General features: G+C 46.4%; 1 protein-coding gene across 1 annotated transcript; it reads right to left on the reverse strand.

The window, feature by feature from the left end:
- Positions 1–943: 943 nt before the first annotated feature.
- Positions 944–6939, reverse strand: NEFL (neurofilament light). The gene is made up of 5 exons (XM_032389137.1): positions 5406–6939; positions 4209–4333; positions 3445–3770; positions 3062–3067; positions 944–2870 (listed from the first exon to the last, which is right to left on the reverse strand). The coding sequence occupies exons 1-5, from the start codon at positions 6450–6452 to the stop codon at positions 2725–2727; spliced, it is 1650 nt and encodes a 549-aa protein (XP_032245028.1). The 5' UTR covers positions 6453–6939; the 3' UTR covers positions 944–2724.
- Positions 6940–10209: the final 3270 nt, after the last annotated feature.

Here is a 10209-nt window from a genome sequence, read left to right on the forward strand (position 1 = left end):
CGTGTAAAAGTCTACAAAGTCTACATGGTCTTAAGAACACATTTAGTAGAGGAATTTAGCCCAGTTAGGGAAGGCTTCCCCAAGGGAATGACAACTGAACCTCAACTGGGCAAGAGGGAGGGAAGGAAATAAGAGTGCTCCAGATGGAGAAATCAGCAAAACCCCTGTAACAGGCGGAAGAACAGAGGACCAGTGTGACTGAAGCACCGGAAGTAAGGGATAAGGGGATACAGAGAGGATGAGATCTGAGAAGGAGGTTGGGTTCAGATCAATGCAGTCCTTCAAGATCAGTTTAAAGATTTTGATTTTTATCGTAAAAGAAATGGGCAACTGGGGCGCCTGGGTAGCTCAGTCGGTTGAGCATTTGCCTTCTGCTCAGGTCATGATCCCAGGGTCCTGGGATCGAGCCCCATGTCCATCAGGCTCCCTGCTTCTCCCTCTCCCTCTGCCTGCCGCTCCTTCTGCTTGTGCTCTCTCTTTCTCTGCGTGTCAAATAAATAAATAAATAATCTTTTAAAAAATGGGAAACTATTGGAGGGTTTTAATCAAGGGGATGACATGATCAAAATGTCCTTTTTAAAGGATGGCTTACTGTAATGCGCTAGTCAAGAAAGACACTAGTAGACAGACACTGGGAGGTTCCTAGGGTGGTGTCAGGGTAAATGGAGAAGTGTGGATGGATAGATTCAAGATATATAGGCAACAAAATCAGTAAAACTTGGTTAGAGTAGACCAGAGGGATCAGGGAGAGGAAATGGGAGGCATGATGTCATGCTTGCCCAGTCTCTGGTTTGCAGCACTGGATGACTGGGGAGTGGTGTCATGAACTGGGAGCGGGGATACTAAAAGAAAACTGGAGTTTCGGGGGAAGCAGAAGAGACAGAGGTACTGAGCCAGGTACCAAACTTAAGGAAATGTTTTTAAAGACTTCAAATCCATTTAGTTTAGGTTTTTTTAGTATTTTATTATGGCACACAGAATAGAATATGGTACAGTGTTGTCACTTCAAGTAATTCTGAAACCAACCGTTTCCATTTGGCTAAAGTTACTTTTTTTAACATGTAATTTGCATCTGTCTTAGGCTTATCATGTGTAGCATCCCATATTTAATGAACATAAATGTAAAAAGCTTGGTTTCTTAGGCAACTCCTCGTCTTTACAGAAACCAATATACTGAGAGTCTTCATAGTTCAAATCCATAGCATCGTGATAAATTATTTTACCTATTTGTGTGGTGACATATATTTAACTAGAAATAGGTAGTGTGAAGAATCGGATAAATTTAAATGGAGACCACTTTGCTCTCAGGTTAAATTCGCTGACTTTTGAAAGTTACCTAAAGAACAAATATGGAACAAAATCAGCTGACAAAGCAATTGTGTAAGAACAAAGGCAGAACAGCGGATAATCAGTAATTTCATCTACATTCCACATCAAGTGCAAGAGCTTTCATGACTTTACAGGGAACAGGGAGGATGAATGGGGTGTGTGTTTGATGCAATATCCAACCAGTTAGAGCTATCACTGAAATCCAAATATTTCCCAATAAAGACATGCAGAGCAATGCAATGCAACATACAGGTATAATCTCCTCCCTTTACTGACTGATAACAATTTTATTATCTGTTATCTGTAGTTTTTAAAAAAGTTTAAAGTGGGTGGCATTAAATGTTGTGTACTTGAGGCAACGGAATCAAGCTATTAACACACTGAATCATGAGCTCAGGATTGCAGGCAACATGTTTGCAATGGCAAATGATCTTTGATATTCTTACCCCCAAAATTATACATGGAAAAAAAGATTTCCTTCTAATTATATCAATTGCTTGGGTTCTCACTTCTGCCCATGATATTTGGACTATATTAAAATAATGTAGTTATAGTAATGGATGGGTGGGATTCATATTCTAAACACACTGCATTAATTATTTAAATCACCTATTTACCACAAAAGGTGTATTTATCATATTACACCATTGCCTCCCAAGAAAGCCATTCCCAACATTATATAGTACCTTTTATGGGACAGAGTATATTGCTAATTATAAAAGAAGAATCCCAGAGACTCCCATTTACTCAAGTTTATTATCAGCAAAATTTTTGAGGGGAGAGATTTCATGAATGGTCATGACCTAACTGTATCCCTCAGAATTACCAATCAGGGGGAAAAAATATCCATTGTAATTGTTAAAACTGGGGACTTAAAAAAAATTTGGAGGTTGATAGTCCCCTTGGCTTATACTGGTGCTTTAAGATATTTTAATTAAGTCAACAACCACAGCAAGAAATGTCATTCAGTGTAACTTTATTTACTATGTATTGCACATGATTCGAGGTCTTTAATTTCTAACCACCAAAGGTTCAAAGGACTATTTTTACCATGAAGTTTAACATTAACATCAGTGAATTCATTTATTCATGTGTGTTTTTTTTTTTAATTGTAAACATCTGAATTATTCACATTGCCATAGATCCTGAACTCGTAAGCGTGGACCATGCACAAGCTGGCAGCAAGCCAGGAAGCCACTCTGCAAGCAAACAGATACTCTGCATAAGGAGAAAAGTCATAGCACAACATTGAATGTCCAACCTAAGTCATCTCTGAATTATACATATATTGAACTTCTTAATTCATATAGTATCTGGAACTCAACTGGTTGGTTGGTGATGGGGTTGACCTGATTTCGGGAGAATTCTTCCTGGAAGGATTAAGGACAGAGGGGCTCAATCTTTCTTTTGAGTTGCTTGCTCCTCCCCAGCACCTTCGTCTTTTTTCTCCTCCTCCTCTTCAGCTTCTTTGGTTTCTTCTCCTTCTTCACCTTCACCTCCTTCCTCTTCCTCCTTCGCCTCCTCAGATTCTTCCTTGGCAGCTTTAACATAAAAAGAAAATGTACAAACTCCAAATCCAGGGCAAGGCATTCAAAACATTTCTGCTAAGTTTTGTGTGGAACTCCAGTTGTCAGAAAGCTTCCCCCAAACTTCTCAGCTCCGTCCCCCGAAATTCTCAGCTCCGTGCCCCAACACACATACAACTGACGATGCTGGCCACTGAACTCAATACCTTCTTCTTAGAAAAAAGCCAAAAAGCAAACAAGTATTTAAAAAAAAAAAAACCAACCTATTTTTGTTCTTAAGGCCACCAAACTGCTGGGTCAAATAGACTTTTTAAATGTTTAACAAGAATAAAAAGACAGCAGAAGGAGGATATTTTGAAATGTTATTTTCACAAAGCTACCAAGCTAAGCAGAGAGGACAGCCAATTTGAGAAACCAGGTACTTAGGAAAGGTTTGTCGAATAACTAAAGGTGTTAATTAAGATTCTAAAGAAATATATGAAAAAAACTTCCTCGGCATAAGCAAGGCTTCATTTCTCTTAGCCATCTCCTAGCAAATTCCCATGCCCTCATTGCACTTGATCTTGTAAGGATTTCCTTTTTACCATACCTTCTTCCTCTTCAGCTCCTTCCTCTTCAGCAGCCTCTTCCTTCTCCTTCTCCTTCTCCTCCTCCTCGGCTTCTCCTTCAGAGGGGGGTTCGTCCTTGGCTTCCTCGGCCTTTGCAGCCTCAATGGTCTCCTCCACCTCAATCTGCTCCTCCTGGACGTGGCTGGTGTAGTAAGATGGGAAGGAGCGGGCAGACATCAAGTAGGAGCTGGTCTGTAACCCACCATAGGCAGATCGGCCGAAGACCTGAGAGCTCTGGGAGTAGCCACTGGTTATGCTTCCGACGCTGGTGAAACTGAGTCGGGTCTCCTCACCTTCCAAGAGTTTCCTGGGAAGGCAGGGGAGGATGGGGTTAATAAACAGGAACACAGGAAGTCTGCCTGCTCTGAGCCCACCACTCATCATCCTCCCCTAATGCCACCCCTAAAGGCAAAGGAGAGCAGGAACAGGGCTGGGAAACTTCATGACTGGGGATGTCGTGCCTGGCACCAGAAAACAAAACAAAACAAAACAAAAAAACAGAAAAACAAACAAACTTAAAATAGCCCTGTCTATTCGATGTAAAATGTAATGAGAAATTAAGACTATAACTCTTTACGACACAGGGTCAAATTCTTCTGTATCTGTCTAAATACCTTCTTAGAAAAATCCAAAAAGCAAACCATTATTTCAAAGGACTGTTCTTGAAGGTTTCTGACTCAATATACATGAAATCTGATTTTCTTCTGAAACCTGAATGGCTGCTACCACTCCACTCTGTTCTCACCTGTAAGCTGCAATCTCAATGTCCAAAGCCATCTTCACATTTAGGAGGTCTTGGTATTCTTTAAGGTATCGTGCCATTTCACTCTTTGTGGTTCTCAATTCATTTTCTAATTTGTTGATTGTGTCCTGTTGGAGGACAAAAAAAATCCAGTCATAAATCCCACCTGCTATCATTTTACCGTAGTACAGCTGCAAAGGCCTAACCTACTTAAAACCAAAGTGCACCCCTTAGATAAAATCTCCCCTAAAGCAACTGCCTTTTCTCTTTTTTAACCTTTCCTTCCTTGCATTAAAAAAAAAAAAAATCCAACTCAGGAAGCATGAAAAACAAAAAAATAGTTTAAAAAAAAACCTGATAGAAGAAATTTTTTTTTGTTTTCTTTTAATTACTACAGTCTAAGAATCATCATAAAATGTCTGCAAAATTTTTTTAACTGATTACAAAAAACTTTGTTTCATATTCATTAGTTAACTTTATCCAGGTCACGAGCAAGAAATTACTCCATTTCTTTACAGGAGTAGGAAGTAGCTAGATAAAAAAAAATAGTAATAATTGTATCTAAAATATTTTCTATGTACCTATATTATATTTTCTCCTTCCCAGAAAATGGAGATCCTTAAAAAGAAATGTCTTATTGCGAACATCATTACCTACTACAATTTTGACTGCATTCTTGTCTACCTAAAGGGCAAGGAGTGGTTGATAAAACTAGTCTTGAGCATGCTTGGTCACAGGTATCCTTCAGAACTAATGAAAGCTCTCTGCTGTATTTATTAAGCAGATGGTCCAATCTGTACTGCAAAGTGACTTGTGGTTAACGAAGGACATTAGAGAGGCAGGCCCGAGGCAACGCCCAGCTCCCACCCCTTCACCCACCCCACCCCACCCCACCCCACCCAACCCCTTCAGGGCTGGGCAGCTCTAATGCGGAGCTAGATTCAGCAGCACCAAGCACCGTCTCCTCAGACTGCAGTGGAGCCCCCCCACCCCCGCCCTCCAAGTGCCCCACCCCTGCCACACAGTCTCCGACGAGCCAAGTTCTACTCCCTAATAGCTGCATGCGGATGTCTCATCTCTGGTCTCCACTTTCTCCGCCCGTCCTCAACTCTCCACCCTCCCCCACCCCACCCCCACCCCCACAACTTGCTCCCGCAGCTCCCTCCCCGCCCCCCCACTGTGTTTTGCATGGTGCCGTACCTGCATAGCACTAATATCGGCGTTCTGCTTATCCTCCAGCTCCTGCAGCTGCTTCTCCAGCGCTTCGTTCATGCCCCGGCATGCTTCGATCTCCAGCGTCTTGGCCTTGAGCAGGCGGCGGCTCTCGGACACTTCGTCCTTGGCGGCGCGCACCGCGTCGGTGTTCTTGGCGGCGCTCTCGGTCAGCACGGTGAAGCGGCTCTTGAACCACTCTTCGGCGTTCTGCATGTTCTTGGCAGCCAGCTTCTCGTACTGAGCACGGATGTCCTTGAGCGCGGCGGAGAGGTCGGGCTTGGAGGACACGTCCATCTCCACGGAGATCTGAGCGTACTGGATCTGCGCCTGCAGCTCGGCGATCTCCTCTTCGTGCACTTTCTTCAGAAAGGCGATTTCGTCCATCAGGCTGTCGATGCGTTTTTCGAGCTCGGCGCGGGCTAGAGCGGCCTCGTCGGCTCCTTTGCGCGCTTCCATCAGCCGGCCCTCGGCGTCCTCGCGGCTCAGCACCTCCTCTTCATAGCGCGCCTGCAGGTTGCGCAAAGTCTCCTCCAGCCCTTCGCGCTCGCCCTGGAGCGCCTGCTTCTCGTTGGTGGCGTCTTCCGCCGCCAGGCGCAGGTCGCGGATCTCCTGCTCGTACAGCGCCCGGAAGCGGGAGGGCTCGGAGTGCTTCTGGCGCAGCACCAGCAGCTCGGCTTCCAGCACCTTGTTCTGCTGCTCTAGCTCGTGCACGCGCTCGATGAAGCTGGCGAAGCGGTCGTTGAGGTCCTGCAGCTGCGCCTTCTCCTGGGTGCGGATCGACTTGAGGTCGTTGCTGATGGCGGCTACCTGGCTCAGGTCGAGGTTCTCGAGACTGGGCATCAAGGAGCCGGAGCTGGAGGAGTAGCTTCGGCGCACGGACAGCGAGGAGGAGACCGGCGCGGAGTAGCTGGAGTAAGCGGAGCGTGCCGTGCTGTAGCCGCTGCGCACGCTGGAGATGTGAACCCGGGGCGTCTCCACGTAGCGCCGCTTGTAGGAGGTCGAGTAGTACGGCTCGTAGCTGAAGGAACTCATGGTGGCGGTCGGAGCCCCTCCGGCTCGCGGCGGAGATGGGGGCCTACAGAGAGAGAAGAACGGGGGAGAGAGGGAGAGGGGAAGGTGGATGGCTGTGTGCGGCTCGCCGAGGTCCTGCCACCCCTATTTATACGCGGGGAGCATTCTGACGCAGCCTGCGATCGATCACGGCGCGCCGGGCCAGTGGGGGCAGCGCGCTGCTGCAGCCAAGGGGAGGATTCTGCGCAAAAGGGAAGGCGGGGGCGAGCGACAGGCAGCTCCGGTGCTGCGGCGCTCGTCCTTTCCACTTGTCTCCGGGGCTCTGGATTTTTCCCTGAGACCCCTTACCCCTCTCTCATTCCCTTCCCCAACCCTCCTCGCCCCCATCCTAGCTACTCCCTTGACCCCGTACCACACGGATGCCGCGTCCCCAATAATAGGTTCTCACTCCCCACTGACACCTTAGATTTCTGTATCCCCGGTTCCACGGAGACACCCTCCCCCCTCACTTGCCCCTTCCCCACCGGGGGCCTCTGCCGTCATCCCCCTTGGGGTTTAAGGTGACAAGGCAGTGCCTCTAGGGCTTTCGAAATCAAAGTGAGAAGTTTAAGCTTGCGTGAATAAGGCTTATATGGGAGGAAAGTTTTGTATTTCTTTGTAGCTGTTTCTGGCACTTTAATTCCTCTCTCTTTCTCCTGGCGGTTTTTCTTTTTCTTTAATGCGCTGCTTCTGCGCGCGCGCGCGCGCACACACACACACACACACACACACACACACGTGAAACTGCGGCACTGCAGGTGTTGGTTTTAGCATTTCTAACCCCTTAGAGCAGTTAATAGAAGCCTTTCAGTGTTCCTAGATTTTACCATTTCTTTCTAGAGAATGAAGCCGCGGGTGTTTTTAGCGTGTTAAAGCATGTAGGTGGGGGAGAGCCGAGAATGAGTTTGAAACTAACCGGGGGAGGGGCGGGGGCGGGAACCGACTTGCAAAGACAACCCGAGCTCTGCAGCCGGGTCCTACAGACTGATCCACGCTGCCTGGATCTTCATCAAACTAAACTCCTGCATGCACACCACCACCTCCGACACACTAAAAGCCCCTTTCCTTCTTTTTACACCTTGTAGCATCCAACCTGATGATTTCCACATGTCAGGCAGGTGGCTGATTGTCAGACGGAAGCTGCGGCTGCCAGCCCCGAGTGCGGAGGGCCGTCTCCCTGGAGGAGAATTCAGACCCGAGACCTCTCGTGCTGGGGCGAACGGCAAATAGCTGCATGATTCTTTTCCCGGTTCACTCTAATAATTAGATTACAGATACAGTCAGACATCCATGGATTTTCTTTAGGAAACACCCCGATACCTGAAACAGTGTGCACGCCTTAATGCACATTGATAAAGCCCTGCGGTTTGCAGAGCATTTCACACACATAATGCTAGGGAGTCCTGGTTTCCGGGAAGGATTGCAGAGACTTCCATGGGATAACTAAGATTTTTTTACACAAGCACTTAATTTCTGCTTAATTTGTTTAAGGGGAACATTTGACGTGCAACTTACTAATTTTTTAAATAGCAAACTAGGGGAAAACCTGCTAACAGTTTTCAAGTAGAAAAGCCGGCGCCGCTTTCCCGGTGAGGCTGAGAGGGTGAAGTGCTTGGAGCGGGTACCACAGTTGCTCCCAGAGGTACTGCACTCCTCGCCCGACAGGAGGGTGGGATGAGGCTTAACCTCCAGGGTTCTTTGCAGCTCTAAAAAAAACCCTGCGTTTCTGATACCCCCGCTCTTTGTGGTAGAGAGAAAGATTGCAGCCGAGAACTTGCATGGGGTTTCTAAACATTATAGTCTCAGGTAATGCAACTTTAGAAACATGAGCATTTGTTGTTTAATCTATCAAGAGGTCCATCCACATCAATCATTCTAGGATTTCAAGCCTGAGCCATGAGGCCCTCCCTGGTTGGCTTGGCCCTGACAGATATGTTAGGGCCCTTATTCTGATGACTTCCTATAGCCCACATATCCTTGGCCTTCACATTCATAGGTGATCCAACAGTGGGAAAGGTTTCTCTGGAGAGAGAGAGAGGGAGTGAGGGAGAGAACCTACATAAGTCATAGTTTTGCCTGCTCCCCATTACCCAGCGTGGCTGAAATGCGGCAGAATGGATTTGTTTTAACCTCTCCCATATAAGCCACACTGTGTCACACTCACTGTGTGTGAGGCTGCCTACAGACACCACACTCTTAAGTATTCATGAATTCATTTTCTTTCTGCCAGCTCTCTTCCCTCGGAGTTTCAGGTCACCCTCCGAGATCTTAAGTCCATCAGCGTTTTTGCCACATCTCCTGGCTGAAGCCTTTGACTGCAGAGGAAGGAGGATGCTGCCCCAAAAGGGGGGAGGCAGCCATGGATGATGGATGCTGCAGGGCCCCTGGAATGCCTTGTAGGGAAGAAACCTGTGGGGAACCTGCTGCCACCCTTTGGGTGGCTGAGAAAGGAGGTGCTCTGGAGTGGAGTGAGGAATGGAGTGGAGTGGGGCAGTCCTCACCCTGGCTGGACGCCATGAGCAGGGAGTCAGGAGAAGGGCACATCAACTGTATTTCTGAATGTAGATCTCTTGTCTTTTTTAAAATAGCTCCTGGCATAGCCACCTCAGTCTCCACTACAGCCTGCTTTCTGGGGGCTCCTGAACCCAGCCTGTGTCTGGGTTTTGGTTAGCCTACTTTCAGCCTTCCTCAGCTAAGCGCCTGCAGCTTTTTAATATTCTGTCCAGTCATCCTCCTTTTAAATCCTCTTCCCAGCATTTTGTTCTGAACGCCCATGTGGCATTTGCTCTGTGTCAAAGCAAAGGTAAAATGAACAACTTTAGAAAACCTGTTTTAAAAAAAGAGTCTTGACTTTTCTTTCCCCTACCAGAAATGTTTCTGCATTAGTGTTGTTTGTAATGGTGTCGTTATTTCTTTAGAAGAAGCCTTTTGGGTCTTGATACACACTGGTGCATTTATTTTCCTTTAAGCATATTCTCCACCAACATGAAATGGATTGAGTGCTGCCAACAAAACACACTCTTAGGAGATACAAATTATTTTAAAAGCAAATGTAGAAGTATGTGGATGAAACTCACTAATAGAACTCTATCTGTAATCCCCTAAAGGATTGTTTGAGGTAATTTAGTTAAAAAGTAAAATATACTCATGTTACCACAGAGCTCATAAAATATAACTCTTAGAACCACTGAGAAGCTGTTGCTTCTCCAGGGCCAATAGAATCAGAAAGCTTCAGATGGGTAGGACTGGGTCAGTTTCGATTGCACTATTCTAAAATTCTGGTACAGCAGGAAGATCTGTATGAACATTTGTTTTGAAAAGCACAGTCTGAAATTCTTACAAGGCGGGCCTCAAGAAAGCATCAGTCTGGGGGGACAAGTGAACAAAATACTCCTGCCACCAGTGAGCTATGGGAATAGTCCTAGTCCAGAACAGACGGGTCCCAGTCACCTCACCATCATGTAGACACACCAGTGTCAGCATCCTTTTGAAGCAAGGAGGGATGAAGGAAATAAACACGTGCAAGATCCCTACCCTATGACAGGCCTTTGATATCTACTATATAATAATTAAAAAATCCCCCTGAGATGGTGGTTGTTATTCAGCAAACAGCTGAGGCCCAGAGAGGTTAAATAATTTGCCAACTCACACAGTTACTTCAGACCAAAGCTCAATCTGCTTCCAGTCTGCATAGTGCTCTACTCATAACACACACTGCAGCCCGTGGCATTTGCTGCTT

The sequence above is a fragment of the Phoca vitulina genome, unplaced genomic scaffold, assembly GCF_004348235.1.
Source record: "Phoca vitulina isolate PV1807 unplaced genomic scaffold, GSC_HSeal_1.0 scaffold53, whole genome shotgun sequence".
NCBI lineage: Eukaryota > Metazoa > Chordata > Mammalia > Carnivora > Phocidae > Phoca > Phoca vitulina.

Coding starts and splice junctions, on each gene's coding strand:
- NEFL (XM_032389137.1), bottom strand. CDS start 6,452: ATGAGTTCCTTCAGCTACGAGCCGTACTACTCGACCTCCTACAAGCGG. Junction 4,334..5,405: donor CCGATATTAGTGCTATGCAG/GTACGGCACCAT, acceptor GTCCTCCAACAG/GACACAATCAACAAATTAGA. Junction 3,771..4,208: donor ATTGAGATTGCAGCTTACAG/GTGAGAACAGAG, acceptor CTGCCTTCCCAG/GAAACTCTTGGAAGGTGAGG.